The sequence below is a fragment of the Dendrobates tinctorius genome, unplaced genomic scaffold (assembly GCF_039654945.1).
Source record: "Dendrobates tinctorius isolate UK_male_01 unplaced genomic scaffold, ASM3965494v1 ptg000043l, whole genome shotgun sequence".
NCBI lineage: Eukaryota > Metazoa > Chordata > Amphibia > Anura > Dendrobatidae > Dendrobates > Dendrobates tinctorius.
Window position 1 is genome coordinate 38379169 of NW_027361711.1, and position 20663 is coordinate 38399831.

The 20663-nt window shown below is 43.4% G+C and overlaps 1 protein-coding gene across 1 annotated transcript; it reads left to right on the forward strand.

Annotated features, from left to right (window-relative positions):
* The first annotated feature begins 10387 nt into the window (after window positions 1–10387).
* On the forward strand, window positions 10388–19868 carry LOC141088992 (uncharacterized). Its single transcript, XM_073575273.1, has 2 exons — window positions 10388–11251; window positions 16491–19868. The coding sequence occupies exon 2, from the start codon at window positions 16497–16499 to the stop codon at window positions 19152–19154; it is 2658 nt and encodes an 885-aa protein (XP_073431374.1). The 5' UTR covers window positions 10388–11251; window positions 16491–16496; the 3' UTR covers window positions 19155–19868.
* Window positions 19869–20663: the final 795 nt, after the last annotated feature.

A 20663-nucleotide genomic window follows, 5' to 3' on the forward strand; every position in this document is an offset into this window, starting at 1 on the left:
TGCCACACTGCACTCTTCCTACTTTGGCAGACATTTTGCGGCCTAGCACGCTGTGATCTTTTGACCCTCTGGACAAGCTGTCCAGCAACTCTTTTGATGTTTGGAACCTGTCTTTGGAGTGCTCCGGGCCTGCCAGATAACAGCTGTTGCGATGTCGATGTCTGCTGTGGATGCTCCTCATCTGAGCTATTGGAAACAGCACCCTCTTCCCCCAATGGATGCCAATCTGGGTCAACAACTGGGTCATCCATCACCTCCTCTTCTATGTCATGTGCACCTTTCTCTGTGTCACCGTGTACAGTCATGGCCAAAAGTATTGACACCCCTGCAATTCTGTCAGATAATATTCAGTTTCTTCCTGAAAATGATTGCAAACACAAATTCTTTGGTATTATTATCTTCATTTAATTTGTCTTAAATGAAAAAACACAAAAGAGAATGAAGCAAAAAGCAAAACATTGATCATTTCACACAAAACTCCAAAAATGGGCCGGACAAAAGTATTGGCACCCTCAGCCTAATACTTGATTGCACAACCTTTAGCCAAAATAACTGCCACCAACCACTTCCGGTAACCATCAATGAGTTTCTTACAATGCTCTGCTGGAATTTTAGACCATTCTTCTTTGGCAAACTACTCCAGGTCCCTGATATTTGAAGGGTGCCTTCTCCAAACTGCCATTTTTAGATCTCTCCACAGGTGTTCTATGGGATTCAGGTCTGGACTCATTGCTGGCCACCTTAGAAGTCTCCAGTGCTTTCTCTCAAACCATTTTCTAGTGCTTTTTGAAGTGTGTTTTGGGTTATTGTCCTGCTGGAAGACCCATGACCTCTGAGGTAGACCCAGCTTTCTCACACTGGGCTCTAAATTATGCTGCAAAATTTGTTGGTAGTCTTCTGACTTCAATAATGCCATGCACACGGTCAAGCAGTCCAGTGCCAGAGGCAGCAAAGCAACCCCAAAACATCAGGGAGCCTCCGCCATGTTTGACTGTAGGGACCATGTACTTTTCTTTGAATGCCTCTTTTTTCTCCTGTAAACTCTACTGTATGTTGATGCTTTTGCCCTAAAAGCTCTACTTTTGTCTCATCTGACCAAAGAACATTCTTCCAAAATGTTTTAGGCTTTTTCAGGTAAGTTTTGGCAAACTCCAGCCTGGCTTTTTTATGTCTCGGGGTAAGAAGTGGAGTCTTCCTGGGTCTCCTACCATACAGTCCCTTTTCATTCAGATGCTGACGGATAGTACGGGTTGACACCGTTGTACCCTCGGACTGCAGGGCAGCTTGAACTTGTTTGGATGTTAGTGGAGGTTCTTTATCCAACATCCGCACAATCTTGCGTTGAAATCTCTTGTCAATTTTTCTTTTCTGGCCACATCTAGGGAGGTTAGCCACAGTGTCATGGGCTTTAAACTTCTTGATGACAATGCGCACGGTAGACCAGGAACATTCAGGTCTTTGGAGATTGACTTGTAGCCTTGAGATTGCTCATGCTTCCTCACAATTTGGTTTCTCAAGTCCTCAGACAGTTCTTTGGTCTTCTTTCTTTTCTCCATGCTCAATGTGGTACACACAAGGACACAGGACAGAGGTTGAGTCAACTTTAATCCATGTTAACTGGCTGCAAGTGTGATTTAGTTATTGCCAACACCTGTTAGGTGCCACAGGTAAGTTATAGGTGCTGTTAATTACACAAATTAGAGAAGCATCACATGATTTTTCGAACAGTGCCAATAATTTTGTCCACCCTCTTTGTTATGTTTGGTGTGGAATTATATCCAATTTGGCTTTAGGACAATTCTTTTTGTGTTTTTTTCATTTAAGACAAATTAAATGAAGATAATAATACCAAAGAATTTGTGTTTGCAATCATTTTCAGGAAGAAACTGAGTATTATCTGACAGAATTGCAGGGGTGTCAATACTTTTGGCCATGACTGTATGGTGGTATAGTGTGCGGGAAGGGGCACCTGAGTCTCATCAGGGTCAAAATCTGGCTCTGTACACTGCGAGGACAATGTAGTGCTCTGAGTGAATGTACCAGCAGAATCATCCATCAGCGGCTGTGCATCAGTGCACTCCATGTCAGATTCATCTTGGCCTGGGTAATTCACCATTTGACTTGATAATCCAGGCATGGTATGTGAAAACAGCTCCATGGAGTAATCAGTAGTATGGCCTGCGTCATCCTTCAATCTTGGTTGGGGTGAAGGACACAAGGAAAGGTGTGGTTCATGAACATGAGCCTCCAATGACGACTCAGTGCTTTTACTTTTTACAACTGAAGAAGAGGAGGCGATAGAGCTGGAGGCTGAGTCAGCAATATAAGACAAAACTTTTTCCTGATGCTCTGCCTTTAAAAGCGGTTTGCCAACTCCTAGAAAACTAAGCGTTCGAGGCCTTATGTAGCCAGACGATGACGCAGGGTCAGCACCTCCTGCATTCGGTCCTATTTTGCTCTTGCCACTACCATCAGATCCACCACCAACACCATCATTACCAGCTGCCAACCCCCGCCCAATTCCACGGCCTCTTCCACCAGCCTACCTCATTTTTGGTAGAAATGTAGACAAAATCCAACAAACTATATAGTAATGTAAAACAAGGTACAAGGTGTCTGTAGGACAGGGGAGATTTAGAATTTCTGCACACACTTGTGGACAGTGGACACTTTTGGATTATGTGAGGCCCACTGATATCTGAGCGCTATGTGACACGCTCGATGGCACAGCTGCCTGTGACCAAAGTGACGAGAGGATAATGGAGATTTTGAATCTCTGCGTACACTTTTGGACACTGGACACTTGTGGATTGTGTGAGGCCCACTGATATCTGAGCGCTATGTGACACGCTCGATGGCACAGCTGCCTGTGACCAAAGTGACGAGAAGATAATGGAGATTTTGAATCTCTGCGTACACTTTTGGACACTGGACACTTGTAGATTGTGTGAGGCCCACTGATATCTGAGTGCTATGTGACACGCTCGATGGCACAGCTGCCTGTGACCAAAGTGACGAGAGGATAATGGAGATTTTGAATCTCTGCGTACACTTTTGGACACTGGACACTTGTGGATTGTGTGAGGCCCACTGATATCTGAGCGCTATGTGACACGCTCGATGGCACAGCTGCCTGTGACCAAAGTGACGAGAGGATAATGGAGATTTTGAATCTCTGCGTACACTTTTGGACACTGGACACTTGTGGATTGTGTGAGGCCCACTGATATCTGAGCGCTATGTGACACGCTCGATGGCACAGCTGCCTGTGACCAAAGTGACGAGAGGATAATGGAGATTTTGAATCTCTGCGTACACTTTTGGACACTGGACACTTGTAGATTGTGTGAGGCCCACTGATATCTGAGCGCTATGTGACACGCTCCATGGCACAGCTGCCTGTGACCAAAGTGACGAGAGGATATTGGAGATTTTGAATCTCTGCGTACACTTTTGGACACTGGACACTTGTGGATTGTGTGAGGCCCACTGATATCTCAGCGCTATGTGACACGCTCGATGGCACAGCTGCCTGTGACCAAAGTGACGAGAGGATAATGGAGATTTTGAATCTCTGCGTACACTTTTGGACACTGGACACTTGTAGATTGTGTGAGGCCCACTGATATCTGAGCGCTATGTGACACGCTCGATGGCACAGCTGCCTGTGACCAAAGTGACGAGAGGATATTGGAGATTTTGAATCTCTGCATACACTTTTGGACACTGGACACTTGTGGATTGTGTGAGGCCCACTGATATCTGAGCGGTATGTGACACGCTCGATGGCACAGCTGCCTGTGACCAAAGTGACGAGAGGATAATGGAGATTTTGAATCTCTGCATACACTTTTGGACACTGGACACTTGTAGATTGTGTGAGGCCCACTGATATCTGAGCGCTATGTGACACGCTCGATGGCACAGCTGCCTGTGACCAAAGTGACGAGAGGATAATGGAGATTTTGAATCTCTGCGTACACTTTTGGACACTGGACACTTGTGGATTGTGTGAGGCCCACTGATATCTGAGCGCTATGTGACACGCTCGATGGCACAGCTGCCTGTGACCAAAGTGACGAGAGGATAATGGAGATTTTGAATCTCTGCGTACACTTTTGGACACTGGACACTTGTAGATTGTGTGAGGCCCACTGATATCTGAGCGCTATGTGACACGCTCGATGGCACAGCTGCCTGTGACCAAAGTGACGAGAGGATATTGGAGATTTTGAATCTCTGCGTACACTTTTGGACACTGGACACTTGTGGATTGTGTGAGGCCCACTGATATCTCAGCGCTATGTGACACGCTCGATGGCACAGCTGCCTGTGACCAAAGTGACGAGAGGATAATGGAGATTTTGAATCTCTGCGTACACTTTTGGACACTGGACACTTGTAGATTGTGTGAGGCCCACTGATATCTGAGCGCTATGTGACACGCTCGATGGCACAGCTGCCTGTGACCAAAGTGACGAGAGGATATTGGAGATTTTGAATCTCTGCATACACTTTTGGACACTGGACACTTGTGGATTGTGTGAGGCCCACTGATATCTGAGCGGTATGTGACACGCTCGATGGCACAGCTGCCTGTGACCAAAGTGACGAGAGGATAATGGAGATTTTGAATCTCTGCATACACTTTTGGACACTGGAAATTTGTAGATTGTGTGAGGCCCACTGATATCTGAACGCTATGTGACACGCTCGATGGCACAGCTGCCTGTGACCAAAGTGACGAGAGGATAATGGAGATTTTGAATCTCTGCGTACACTTTTGGACACTGGACACTTGTGGATTGTGTGAGGCCCACTGATATCTGAGCGCTAAGTGACACGCTCGATGGCACAGCTGCCTGTGACCAAAGTGACGAGAGGATAATGGAGATTTTGAATCTCTGCGTACACTTTTGGACACTGGACACTTGTGGATTGTGTGAGGCCCACTGATATCTGAGCGCTATGTGACACGCTCGATGGCACAGCTGCCTGTGACCAAAGTGACGAGAGGATAATGGAGATTTTGAATCTCTGCGTACACTTTTGGACACTGGACACTTGTAGATTGTGTGAGGCCCACTGATATCTGAGCGCTATGTGACACGCTCCATGGCACAGCTGCCTGTGACCAAAGTGACGAGAGGATATTGGAGATTTTGAATCTCTGCGTACACTTTTGGACACTGGACACTTGTGGATTGTGTGAGGCCCACTGATATCTCAGCGCTATGTGACACGCTCGATGGCACAGCTGCCTGTGACCAAAGTGACGAGAGGATAATGGAGATTTTGAATCTCTGCGTACACTTTTGGACACTGGACACTTGTAGATTGTGTGAGGCCCACTGATATCTGAGCGCTATGTGACACGCTCGATGGCACAGCTGCCTGTGACCAAAGTGACGAGAGGATATTGGAGATTTTGAATCTCTGCATACACTTTTGGACACTGGACACTTGTGGATTGTGTGAGGCCCACTGATATCTGAGCGGTATGTGACACGCTCGATGGCACAGCTGCCTGTGACCAAAGGTGACGAGAGGATAATGGAGATTTTGAATCTCTGCATACACTTTTGGACACTGGACACTTGTAGATTGTGTGAGGCCCACTGATATCTGAGCGCTATGTGACACGCTCGATGGCACAGCTGCCTGTGACCAAAGTGACGAGAGGATAATGGAGATTTTGAATCTCTGCGTACACTTTTGGACACTGGACACTTGTGGATTGTGTGAGGCCCACTGATATCTGAGCGCTATGTGACACGCTCGATGGCACAGCTGCCTGTGACCAAAGTGACGAGAGGATAATGGAGATTTTGAATCTCTGCGTACACTTTTGGACACTGGACACTTGTAGATTGTGTGAGGCCCACTGATATCTGAGCGCTATGTGACACGCTCGATGGCACAGCTGCCTGTGACCAAAGTGACGAGAGGATAATGGAAATTTTGAATCTCTGCGTACACTTTTGGACACTGGACACTTGTGGATTGTGTGAGGCCCACTGATATCTGAGCGCTATGTGACACGCTCGATGGCACAGCTGCCTGTGACCAAAGTGACGAGAGGATAATGGAGATTTTGAATCTCTGCGTACACTTTTGGACACTGGACACTTGTAGATTGTGTGAGGCCCACTGATATCTGAGCGCTATGTGACACGCTCGATGGCACAGCTGCCTGTGACCAAAGTGACGAGAGGATATTGGAGATTTTGAATCTCTGCGTACACTTTTGGACACTGGACACTTGTGGATTGTGTGAGGCCCACTGATATCTCAGCGCTATGTGACACGCTCGATGGCACAGCTGCCTGTGACCAAAGTGACGAGAGGATAATGGAGATTTTGAATCTCTGCGTACACTTTTGGACACTGGACACTTGTAGATTGTGTGAGGCCCACTGATATCTGAGCGCTATGTGACACGCTCGATGGCACAGCTGCCTGTGACCAAAGTGACGAGAGGATATTGGAGATTTTGAATCTCTGCATACACTTTTGGACACTGGACACTTGTGGATTGTGTGAGGCCCACTGATATCTGAGCGCTATGTGACACGCTCGATGGCACAGCTGCCTGTGACCAAAGTGACGAGAGGATAATGGAGATTTTGAATCTCTGCGTACACTTTTGGACACTGGACACTTGTAGATTGTGTGAGGCCCACTGATATCTGAGCGCTATGTGACACGCTCGATGGCACAGCTGCCTGTGACCAAAGTGACGAGAGGATAATGGAGATTTTGAATCTCTGCGTACACTTTTGGACACTGGACACTTGTGGATTGTGTGAGGCCCACTGATATCTGAGCGCTATGTGACACGCTCGATGGCACAGCTGCCTGTGACCAAAGTGACGAGAGGATAATGGAGATTTTGAATCTCTGCGTACACTTTTGGACACTGGACACTTGTGGATTGTGTGAGGCCCACTGATATCTGAGCGCTATGTGACACGCTCGATGGCACAGCTGCCTGTGACCAAAGTGACGAGAGGATAATGGAGATTTTGAATCTCTGCGTACACTTTTGGACACTGGACACTTGTAGATTGTGTGAGGCCCACTGATATCTGAGCGCTATGTGACACGCTCGATGGCACAGCTGCCTGTGACCAAAGTGACGAGAGGATAATGGAGATTTTGAATCTCTGCGTACACTTTTGGACACTGGACACTTGTGGATTGTGTGAGGCCCACTGATATCTGAGCGCTATGTGACACGCTCGATGGCACAGCTGCCTGTGACCAAAGTGACGAAAGGATAATGGAGATTTTGAATCTCTGCGTACACTTTTGGACACTGGACACTTGTAGATTGTGTGAGGCCCACTGATATCTGAGCACTATGTGACATGCTCGATGGCACAGCTGCCTGTGACCAAAGTGACGAGAGGATAATGGAGATATTGAATCTCTGCGTACACTTTTGGACACTGGACACTTGTGGATTGTGTGAGGCCCACTGATATCTGAGCGCTATGTGACACGCTCGATGGCACAGCTGCCTGTGACCAAAGTGACGAGAGGATAATGTAGATTTTGAATCTCTGCGTACACTTTTGGACACTGGACACTTGTAGATTGTGTGAGGCCCACTGATATCTGAGCGGTATGTGACACGCTCGATGGCACAGCTGCCTGTGACCAAAGTGACGAGAGGATAATGGAGATTTTGAATCTCTGCGTACACTTTTGGACACTGGACACTTGTGGATTGTGTGAGGCCCACTGATATCTGAGCGCTATGTGACACGCTCGATGGCACAGCTGCCTGTGACCAAAGTGATGAGAGGATAATGGAGATTTTGAATCTCTGCGTACACTTTTGGACACTGGACACTTGTGGATTGTGTGAGGCCCACTGATATCTGAGCGCTATGTGACACGCTCGATGGCACAGCTGCCTGTGACCAAAGTGACGAGAGGATAATGGAGATTTTGAATCTCTGCGTACACTTTTGGACACTGGACACTTGTAGATTGTGTGAGGCCCACTGATATCTGAGCGCTATGTGACACGCTCGATGGCACAGCTGCCTGTGACCAAAGTGACGAGAGGATAATGGAGATTTTGAATCTCTGCGTACACTTTTGGACACTGGACACTTGTAGATTGTGTGAGGCCCACTGATATCTGAGCGCTATGTGACACGCTCGATGGCACAGCTGCCTGTGACCAAAGTGACGAGAGGATAATGGAGATTTTGAATCTCTGCGTACACTTTTGGACACTGGACACTTGTGGATTGTGTGAGGCCCACTGATATCTGAGCGCTATGTGACACGCTCGATGGCACAGCTGCCTGTGACCAAAGTGACGAGAGGATAATGGAGATTTTGAATCTCTGCGTACACTTTTGGACACTGGACACTTGTGGATTGTGTGAGGCCCACTGATATCTGAGCGCTATGTGACACGCTCGATGGCACAGCTGCCTGTGACCAAAGTGACGAGAGGATAATGGAGATTTTGAATCTCTGCGTACACTTTTGGACACTGAACACTTGTAGATTGTGTGAGGCCCACTGATATCTGAGCGCTATGTGACACGCTCGATGGCACAGCTGCCTGTGACCAAAGTGACGAGAGGATAATGGAGATTTTGAATCTTTGCGTACACTTTTGGACACTGGACACTTGTAGATTGTGTGAGGCCCACTGATATCTGAGCGCTATGTGACACGCTCGATGGCACAGCTGCCTGTGACCAAAGTGACGAGAGGATAATGGAGATTTTGAATCTCTGCGTACACTTTTGGACACTGGACACTTGTAGATTGTGTGAGGCCCACTGATATCTGAGCGCTATGTGACACGCTCAATGGCACAGCTGCCTGTGACCAAAGTGACGAGAGGATATTGGAGATTTTGAATCTCTGCGTACACTTTTGGACACTGGACACTTGTGGATTGTGTGAGGCCCACTGATATCTGAGCGCTATGTGACACGCTCGATGGCACAGCTGCCTGTGACCAAAGTGACGAGAGGATAATGGAGATTTTGAATCTCTGCGTACACTTTTGGACACTGGACACTTGTGGATTGTGTGAGGCCCACTGATATCGGAGCGCTATGTGACACGCTCGATGGCACAGCTGTGACAAAAGTTACTAGAGGATAAGGGAGATTGGATTGCTTTTAAAAAAGCAGTTTGCGGAGCAGTGGGTAAACAGCAATGCCAGCGTGTCAGGAAGCCTTAAAAGGCAGCCCAACAACCAACACCACTGATACACCACAATATAGCCTCCCCTTGCACTGCACACACAGTGACTTGTGTGTTGTGCAGGCCAAATCGCTAGCAGCAGAAGCAGTTTTTTTGTCTTCTTCCCTGCCTAACGCTCTCCCTACAGAATCAGCAGCAACCTCTCCCTATACTAAGATCGGCAGAAGTAAGATGGTGGTCGGCGTGCACGCCCTTTTATACCCCCTGTGACGCCCACCAAAGCAAGCCAATCACTTGCATGCCCTTCGGAAAGATGGTGGTGACCCGTGCCTAGGTCATCACGTTGCCCACAGTGTCCGTGGATCCTGATTGGCTTAAAAAGAGCGCAAAACAAACTTTTGAAACGCGACTTTGGCGCGTAAGTCGCCGACCTCGTGGCCGACCTCATCCTAGGGTCGGGTTTCGTTTCATGAAACCCAACTTTGCCAAAAGTCGGCGACTTTTGAATTTTTTCGACCCGTTTCGCTCAACTCTATATACTAGCGCATGGCGAAACCTTCCAAAGGCTTCCAGATCTCTGAGCTGAGGCCATGGAATCTGGAGCAGGACCTGAGCCCCTGACTCCTGAGCTCCAATGGGCAATTGTCCCATGAGCATGCTCAGAAGAAGGGACGAAGGACTTAGCCTTCGGAGAAAGTTGCTGTAAAGCAATCTCCTCTGCAATCTCCTTTGCATTAGATAAAGAGCAGGAGACTGCAGCATGTGAGGGTCTAGATTCCTGCCAATAATGGCCGAAATCTGACTCCTAACATTACCCCCCCTCCTAGGGCCCCCTCCCCCCTGAACCTTCCGAACCACCAGCCTGTGCCCGACATTGGCACAGGCCCCAGACTCGTCCAAGGGCGAGCCTGATGTCCTGGTAGGTGACATAGAAAACTGGGAAACACGGAAGGTATCAGCGGGGACAAGGTCGCCCGGTCTCAAAAGGGACACCCGGGAGATGATGGGAGCGGGAGTTTCAGGGGAACGGCGCCGTGTGTCAGTGACCGTCGCCACACTCGGTCTGGAAAGACTATCCCGAGCACAAGAGGTGCATGCCCAAACAAACTTTTTAACGTCCCGAGCCCTGTGCGGCCACCAATACGATCCGGCCAGAGACTTCGTGGTCTGTGTAAAATATCAGTATTTCTATAATATGGATTAATTCTCTCATACAGAATCTATTTAACAGGCTGCTTACTTTAGAGAAGTGACTGACTTATTCTGAGTGCCTTGGCTCACACAGCTGTCTCTCTTGTCAAATGTATAGGTCAAAATAGTCAAAGCTGTCAAAATGTGACTATTTAGAGATAATGAATGGTTCTAAAGATCTCAGACTTTAGGCTTAAATATCTCAGACTAAGGTAATGCATAAATAACTGTATGCATATTGTTAAAATAACTACGGTTCACTTAATATGGAAGAAGTTATGAACATAGTGGCAAGCCACCATATGTGGTTGTAGTTTATAGGTCAGAATAGTATATAAAGCCGGCCTAACTCTTGTTCAGGAGATCTCATATCCCTTGAGACTCTCGAACACCCGGACAGCTGCTCAAGACTATATGTAAGAACAATGCTCGTTTTCTCTTCAAATAATTACTGCATGTCATGAACTTACTTTTCTTCATTTTTGTAATCACTTTTTGAAATGAACAATTAAAAACAAGATTTATTTTATCCTCAATTCAACATTGCCTTTACTTTTGATTCTCAACCGTGCAAGAAGATATATATATATATATTTTTCTACATTTTGGCGAGCCTGAGCCAGCTTGATCTTTTGTGCTGATTTTGGTTGGCATTCCTTCCTCGATTGTGCAAGGGGGGAGCACGAACTCTGCTAAAAAACCACCTGTTGTACAAGCCTCCTCAGGAATTCCACTATTTCACGGCACAAGGATCACACTGAACCTGGAGACGACGGGTGAGGATCGTAAAGAGCTGCATGCGTCTCATCCAGACGGAGATCTGAGGATTGCATAAGGACACAGAGGACCATCCATTGACGGGAAAGACTCTCAATAGGTGAGAAAAAAATATAATGGATTTTATACATGATTATGCTAAGAAAAGTAACATAGATTTCAAGTTTGTTCATAATCATACGGATGCCCAATTATGGTCTAGTTTGTATAATCAATGTGAGGCAGAAAATGTTAAAATTGACAAAAGGTTTTTCTCAGTAAGAAAATTACAAAGGAAACTTCAGAATGTTATGCAGCTAGTTCATGTGTATAATAGTTTAGTCTTTGAGAAAACTGAACCTAACACCTATAAAACATGCATTGTCACACAAGACATTAATCACACTGACACACCACGTGACACACAAGAGTCTGACGGGGATTACTTTGATTGTCCAAATTGTTTGATTTTGTCAGAGCATATAGAACAATTGGAAGATCAAATAGATACCAGGACAGAGTTATTGTCTAAATTACGACAAGATATAAAAAGGGTTTCTGCTAACACAAGATCAACAGGTAAACAGGAGGACAGTGCTGCTGCCTCTTCATTTGTACCAAATATGCAGGATCCAGATGCTTCAGTAGAGGAATTAGAGGCAGTAGAATTACAACGGAAAAAATTACATGACAGAGCAGCACGCATTAATCTGAAAATACACGATCAGCTAATGAAAATTGTAAAAGACATTCCAAATTACAATGATAAGATGGATGCCTTTTATAATGCGGACACTTTTGAATCAAACACAGACAAATACAATCTGAATGATGAGCAAAAGAATAAAATATTCAAAGTTTGGTTACCTTCACATATGGGAAAAAGATTACAGACCACACCCAGATTAAATGATGAGAATGAAATGGCACATAGTACAAAAGAAGACAGACTTAGACAATTAGTATTGTTTACAACTGGAGAAGACATGCCTACAGTTGATATTTTAGGGAGTTTACAAACAAATATTTCTGAAGATCCTTTCTCTTTTTTGGTAAAGTTTGAACAGGCCTATAGGATGGTAATGGATCTCGGGCCTCACGAAGAGCCAGCATCCATGATCAAATTTTTTGTAAAGAAGTTCAAGTACTTAGATCCTGCCTCAGTGCAATTGGCTAACACTCAGCCATCATTGCAAGAAGCAACAGTTTTTATTGACAGAATAAGGAGATCCATGAAACAAAATCAGGTCAAGGCTAAAATAACGGTAGTTCATGAGAAGGAAGACAGTCAACTGAAACCTAGAGCCACAGTATTCTCCAAGAGTAGGGATTACATTGAGCATAGAGGTAAAAATACTACACAAAGGAACAATATCCATTGTTATTTTTGTGGTATACCTGGACACTTGAAGTGGCAGTGCAGGAAATTTTTGAGAGCAGAATCAGAGATAGGTACACAAGGAACAGGTAAGCTTGGAAGGGAAAATGGACTCATGCCAAAATCATACACCACACCTTCCGCACCTGCATTACAATTATCTGCACCTGCTCATACTGCCAACAGACAAACACAGTCACCATATGCACCATTAATCAGACAGATCAGAGAAATGACAGTGAAGGAAACAGAGTCAAGGGATAGAATTCCAAGGTCTTTTAAAAAGGACACTGGTCTTCTCCCATCTCCTTCATCTTTCTGACAATCACAGACTATTCCTGTACCACATCCATTGGAATTTGTGACTCGAGTTACATTGGATGACTGTGGAAGACCATTTATCAAAGTAAGTTTAGCAGGCCAGAATGTTGTATTCCTCATTGACACAGGAGCTCAGTTAAGTGTTACAAACCTTGATTTGAAGCTAAACCCAGATTCACCAGTTTGTACAATTGTCGGTTTCAGTGGAAAAGGTGGAACTAAAGCAACCTTAGTTCCCAATGTGATTTTGGAAATACCTAGTTCTTTCAAAACAGAAATTGACATCTGGTATTGTCGTGATTCTGAAAATATACTTGGCACAGATTTTATGCAAAAATTCGGATGGGTAGTTGACCTAGGAAATCAAGTGATCTGGAAAGATTCCAATGGTTGTAAACCGGTAGTCATTGATCCTAATGATTATAGCCATGTTGGAAGTATTTGCTTGAATGATGTGGTGTCATCTGACCATTTGTGGCCTGAAACTGATGGTGATGAGGTATTGACAGAAATTGTACAGCTTTTTCCTTCTCTTTGGGCTCAGTTCAGGAATCAGGTTGGAACAATGAAGGACGTTATCGTGAATGTGGAGGGGCGTGATCCCCCGCCACAGCGTCAGTATAAATTGCCTCCAGAATCAATTGACTCTATGTCAAAGATCATACAGGAATTGTTAGATCAAGGTGTTATCCGAAAGGCTAATTCTGTAAGTAACAATCCTTTGTGGTGTGTTTTGAAATCTGATGGTTCTTATCGAATGATATTGGATTTACGGATGTTCAATAAGCATACACCCAATGTCGCACCAATTGTGGCAGATACTCATGACATGATGGCAAGGTTAAATGCAAAGGCCAAATACTTTTCTGTACTGGACATTAGCAATGGTTTTTTCAGTATACCTCTTGAAAAGAGTTGTCAGTATAAGTTTGCATTTACTTTCTTGGACGAGCAATATCTGTTTTGCAGGTTACCTCAAGGAGCACATTTGTCACCTAGTGTTTTTCATCAGGCATTGGCAAAGGTATTATCCAGATTTTCGAGGCCTGATTGTATTCTGCAATATGTGGATGATATTTTATTGTCTACAGAGGATAAAGAGACACATGTTTCTCTTCTGACAGAATTGTTTGAGTTGCTGCATGATGCAGGGTTGAAATTGAACACCAAAAAGGTCAAATTGATGCAGACTGAGGTCAGATTTTTAGGGGTGCTGTTGAGTCCAGGAAAAAGGCAGCCACTGCAGGAAAGAATTGAGGCAATTGCTTCCCTACCAATTCCGACATCACACAAGGCATTGAGACATTTTTTAGGTCTTATGAATTATTCAAGGGATTTCATTGAGAATTTTGCAGATAAGGCCAGATCTTTATATGATCTTTTGAAAGGTGAAAACAGTGATTACTTTGGTCCTTGGGGTGATGAACAGCAAACCTCATTTGAACAATTGAAAATGAATTTACAAAATGCACCTGCTTTGTCCACAGTAGATCCTTCGGCTCCATTTGCTTTGCAAGTGCACACTTCAGAGACATCTGTTTCTGCTGTATTGCTGCAATTACAGGGAGAAGAGTGGAGAATTTTGGGCTATTTTTCAAAACTTCTCTCACCTGTTGAAAAAGGTTTTGAGACCTGTGCAAGACACTTGGTAGGTGTGTACTTTGCAGTCAAAGCAACCGAACATATTGTCGGGTTCAACAAAATCATTTTGCAAACTCCTCACTCTACACTAAAACTTCTCTTTGAGAATAATATCCCAGGTGTGTCACATCAGAGATTTGCTCATTGGTTATTGTCATTGTCTCCCAAACAAATTGAGGTAGATTACAAGGCCAAATATGTTCTTCCTCAGCTGATGCAATATGAAGGACAAACTCATGATTGTTTACAGTCTTTTCAGGATCCAAGTCCATCACTTTTCAGGCGGAAAGCAGAGGTAACAGACGAACCAATTTTTGTAGATGGTTCCAGATTCTATTCAGATGGGCACTATTATTCAGGATATGCCATTTTTTATCCCAAAAGAGGACAGGTTGTGAAGCACAAATTACCGAGTCATTTTTCAGCTCAAAGAGCAGAGCTAGAAGCAGTAAAAATGGTACTACAGCTGAATGAAGCAGATGATCAGTGTCCCATTGTGATCTACAGCGATAGCTCTTATGTTGTAAGATCACTGACAGATTACTTGTCAGTTTGGGAAAAAAGAGGCTATGTAGATTCATCTAATAAGACTCTTGTTCACAGTGACACACTGAAGACAATTTTCAGGATAGCATCAAAAAACCCTAATGGTTTTGCTATTGTCAAGGTTCCGGCCCATAAAAAAATCTGATGATGAATTATCTGTTGGAAATGCAACCGCAGATATGCTAGCCAAAGAGGCAGCCCTGACAGGAGAAGAGGTGTTTGAACCTGAACCTCTCGAGGTTTCAGCAGTTCAAAGAACAGACACGCATATCCCTTCTTTTGCGGAAGAACAAGAAAAAGACTCATCTCTTGTTGCTTCCCGGGTTGATCCAAAACCTCCCTTTGTTTGTGAAAACGGGGTTTTGTGTCATGACTTAAACGGGGAGTTGCGTCCTGTTGTCCCAAGACATCTACAGGTTGAGTTCACAAAATACAATCATGAAAGTTTGGGTCATTTGGGCCAACAAAAATTGTTAGGCATTCTCAGAGAGAAATTTTACTGGGAAAAGATGGAAGAGACAGTGCAAAGTGTTGTTCAATCATGTCTCATTTGTGCCCAAATTAATCCAAGACCAAAAGGACAGAAACCGCCACTACTCCGAATCGCACCTGTAGATGGTCCATGGTCTACGTTACAAATCGACTACATTGGACCGTTACCATCAGGTAAAAATGGTCTCAGGTATGCATTGGTTGTAGTAGATGTTTTTTCTAAGTGGGTTGAAATTTTACCTGTCAGGAAAGATGATGCTTTGTCTACAGCTAGAGCATTAGTTAATCATGTCTTTTGTACTTGGGGGATCCCAAGAATGATCACCTCTGATCGAGGAAGTCACTTTACAGGAAAAATCATGCAAGCCGTTTGTGCTATTCTAGGGGTACGACAACAGTTTCATGTACCCTACCATCCACAGTCTGCTGGTATTGTGGAAAGGATGAATAGAACAATAAAATCCAGAATTGCCAAGATGTTATTGGACAAAGGCAATACTTGGGTTGATGCAGTACCTTTTGTACTGTTGAGTGTAAGAGGAACAACCTCTGCCACAACTCAGTTTACTCCTTTTGAACTGATGACAGGAAGAAAAATGCCATTGATTTTTCCTCATGAACCATTTTTGTCTACACCACAAAAAGATGTTGTTGCAAGGTCCAAATGGTTGCAATTGTTGCAGGAAAATTTGAAAATGATTCTTCCACATGCTGCATCAAGAATGCAGAGAATGGAGCCACCATATGTATCCAAATTCAAGAAAGGGGCTCTAGTGATGATTAAAACTTTCAGGAAGAATGGACCTTGGGAAAGTAATTGGGAAGGTCCCTTTGAAATTATCGAAACCATGGGACAAGTGATGATACTTGTGCAACGAGCATCTAAGGTGGTTAAAAATACCCGCAGACAACAAAAATTGTGGGTACATGTTGATCAATGCAAACTGTATATTGCAAAATAATGATACTGCATTTCTTTTAGGAAGAAATGGATTCCAATAAGAACTGGAATACGAAACTCCACGTCCTTGATGGAAGGGATTCAACACCAATCCTTCAGGAGAAAAAGAAATTTCCCAGGAAAAGCTACTATCTGATGGGAATCACATTTCTGCTGTTTTGTACTGTTTCAACTGTGATCTACGCTGAAGATATTTCACACCATGGAACAAATACTAGTGAAGTGAAGGAACTTTTCAAAGGAACTTTACATCCAAGGAAACCAAGAGGAACGAATCTACAAAGCTTAATAGATGAGGACATACCGGACGATTCAGTAGATATTACTGGAAACATTTGCATGGGTTTTGGTGCAAAATGCTGTATTGAGCTACACTTCATACATGACACTGACATAATATTACATGCAGCCACAGGACCTAAGACGAAGTTCACACAGTTACAAGGAGATTATATACACAATAATAAGACAGGCACATGGGAATGTAGTCCTACAGATGTGTTATTCTGGAATATAGAGATAAGAGGTGAAGAGAGAGCTGTGTGGTCAGGAGATATTACAAATGATATGATCGCAAAAGGGAAAGTTGAAACATCCAAAACAGATGCTTGGTTAAGGACACAACTATTTGGGAAAGTTTTAGATCCTGCATTTCTTTCTATTACAGAAGGAGACGAGGATTGGGTAAAAACATGGAATTTTCAGATAACCAGAGAACCAGTACAAGTACAGGTATCTGTAGTTTTTACAGTTTCAAATACTATAGCTCCAGAAGTAAGGGTTACACCACAAGCAGTATATAGTCAAGAAAATATGTCTCCTTTATTACTAAAATGCAGCACGAGGTTAGAGCTACCTTCAGAATCTTTGTTAATATGGACCAAAGATAAATCATTTTTGGGAAGTTTTTCAAATGGTCCAACAAATGTTATACACAGAGGTCAATCCGGTAACGTGAGATGGTTAAATAAGGATTTTATTTTTTCTGTAGATAATCCATCTCCTAAGGATTCTGGACTTTACCAATGTTGCATTTTAACGAAATATAACTACAAACAATGTAGAGATGTAAAGGTAAATATATGGTCAGCAGTAGATAATGTATGCACACAGACAAGATTTCAACCATCTACTCCTTTTCAGATCAATCAGTTCCAAACTAAACCTCTGTTACGAGATGGAGTGTTTCTGACCATGGTATGGACCTTTAACATGTCTAACTGGAAAATCTCTTCTAGATATCCCCAGTGTCAACCACATCTCACTAACATGGAGATGGGAATAGAACAATGGTTTGGGAAAAGAACTTCAACACAGGTTAGAAGTAAGAGGGGAGTGTTAGAAGGTATTTTGGGGGGATTAGGAACAGTAGGAAGTTTAATTAACACTATGGACATTCATACACTTAAATCAGATCTGGAAAATATTGGGTATATTGGAGGAAAAGGGGTAAAGATTCAGAAAAGCTTGAATCAAGTCCTTGAAAAGATGGTTTTGAACACTGCTACTGTATTGGGATCTTCTGTATCACATCTTCAAGATGCTACTTTAGCTTTAATGGAAAGTGAACAGGAATCTCAAGTGGCCAAAACATGTCTAGAAATTCAGATTGAATATTCCACCAATCTGAAAATGATTGCACAAGCCTTACAAAGTGGAATTACCCCTTTAGGGCTAATAAGAAATTTGCCCATAGAATATAACTTTGCGTTAAACCATACAGATTTGTGGGTAAATAAGTGGTTAGGATGTGAACAGAACATTTGTGTAGGAACATCACTGATTCCAGTGTCAGGAAGAGAAGAAACTCTGGTTCCTATAGGTGTTCTGGGAATTCCTGTCAGCCCTACACAATTGTTATATTATCAATTACAGTACACAGATTTTGCATTTGATGGTATCAACACTGAACAATTAGACATTTCGTCATGCTTAAATTTTGTTTCTAAGGTAATGTGTCTACCTGGACAGGATAAAGTCATTTATCATTCATGTTTCCATAATCATACTTCTTGTCATGCCAGAGTTGAGAATGTCCACACGATACATGATTTGGTGACACCAGTAAGCGCTAACAAAACTTGTTTCCAAGTCATGTCAGGAAAAGAAGCAGTTTCTGCATTCTTCTCATCTTGTGTACATGTCGAAAATCTGACAATGGGTTTATATTGTATTGAGGGAAATGTTAAAACTCTCACAAAGAAGGAAGGTAGTATTAATATTACGTCAATAAGCTCAAGACGTCTGAAAATCCTTCCGATCCAGTTCAATTTGTCACAAGTCAATAAATTCCCTTGGGATTTGTGGACAAATGAAATAAAGAAAGACAAGGGTTTATTAAATCTGCTGACAAAACAATTAAAAGAAGCTGAAATTGTATTTAGACATGAACAAGGTAATCTAAATGATATTGAACATGAATGGACGAGTATGTCAGGCTCATCTTGGTGGAGAAATTTAGGAAAATCTGTAACTAGTTGGTCACAGTCTTCAGCGAAAATGGCAGCAGGAAATGTATTGTCTAATCCGATTGTTATTTTATTTATCATAGTTTTGCTGTGTATAATATATCAAATAATTATTATGTGTAAAATTAGGAGAATTTATAAGAATATAAAGATAGAAATGAAAAAGGAAGATGATATTTTAAGAGAGATGTTAAAACGAAAAAATATAACTCTCTGATCTAATTTTTGTTTTTACAATAGGTTTGAAAATTCAGATGACATTCAGGGCAGATGTTGATACAAGGTTTTCAGAATAAAGAATGAATGTGATACGAATGGTGAGAGAATGAGTTAGGATTGATTATGATATGTCTCAAATCATAATCAGGGGGGACTGTAAAATATCAGTATTTCTATAATATGGATTAATTCTCTCATACAGAATCTATTTAACAGGCTGCTTACTTTAGAGAAGTGACTGACTTATTCTGAGTGCCTTGGCTCACACAGCTGTCTCTCTTGTCAAATGTATAGGTCAAAATAGTCAAAGCTGTCAAAATGTGACTATTTAGAGATAATGAATGGTTCTAAAGATCTCAGACTTTAGGCTTAAATATCTCAGACTAAGGTAATGCATAAATAACTGTATGCATATTGTTAAAATAACTACGGTTCACTTAATATGGAAGAAGTTATGAACATAGTGGCAAGCCACCATATGTGGTTGTAGTTTATAGGTCAGAATAGTATATAAAGCCGGCCTAACTCTTGTTCAGGAGATCTCATATCCCTTGAGACTCTCGAACACCCGGACAGCTGCTCAAGACTATATGTAAGAACAATGCTCGTTTTCTCTTCAAATAATTACTGCATGTCATGAACTTACTTTTCTTCATTTTTGTAATCACTTTTTGAAATGAACAATTAAAAACAAGATTTATTTTATCCTCAATTCAACATTGCCTTTACTTTTGATTCTCAACCGTGCAAGAAGATATATATATATATATTTTTCTACAGTCTGCATATAGCCACGATGGCCATCCACATTGGACGCGTGTGCCCACGCGAGAATCTTAGGCCGCAAGCGAGGAGGAACAAAAGTCTCGCCGACCGACTCATAATCTGACCATTGCGGGGCGCTGTCTTCCTGGGAAGCAGCGTGTAGATAGCAACAACCGCATATGGACTCTTGAGCCGGACGTGTCTCAAAATTGGCGCGAGACACCTCCATGGGCTCTGGGGGTAGAACCTCTGGCTCGGGCAGCTCCAGAGGCTGAAAAAGTTGGGAGCCGGAGTACCTCTCTGTTTGGAGTGAGCACGCTCCATACCGCGCTCCAAAAAACGGAGGTCAATACGGGAGGAGATGGATATTAACTCCTCCAGAGTGGTAGGGGTCACTCTAGTAGAGAGAGCATCCTTGACGTGCTCCGCTAAACCTGTCCAAAATACAAGGATCAGTGCCTTGTCGGACCACTCCAGTTCGGACGCCAGTGCCCGAAAACGGACGCCGTACTGGCTAACCGAAAGAGATCCCTGGGACAAGGCAAGCAACTGTAGAGAGGTATCGTGGGTGACCCGTGGACCGAGGAAAACTTGCCTAATGGCTGTTAGCAAGTGGGCAGTGGTTCGAATTTCAGGGTCACCACGCTCCCATAACAGCGTAGCCCATTCCAGCGCCTTGCCCGACAGTAGGGAAATAATAAAGGCCACCTTGGCCCGTTCTGTAGGGAATTGCGCAGCCAGC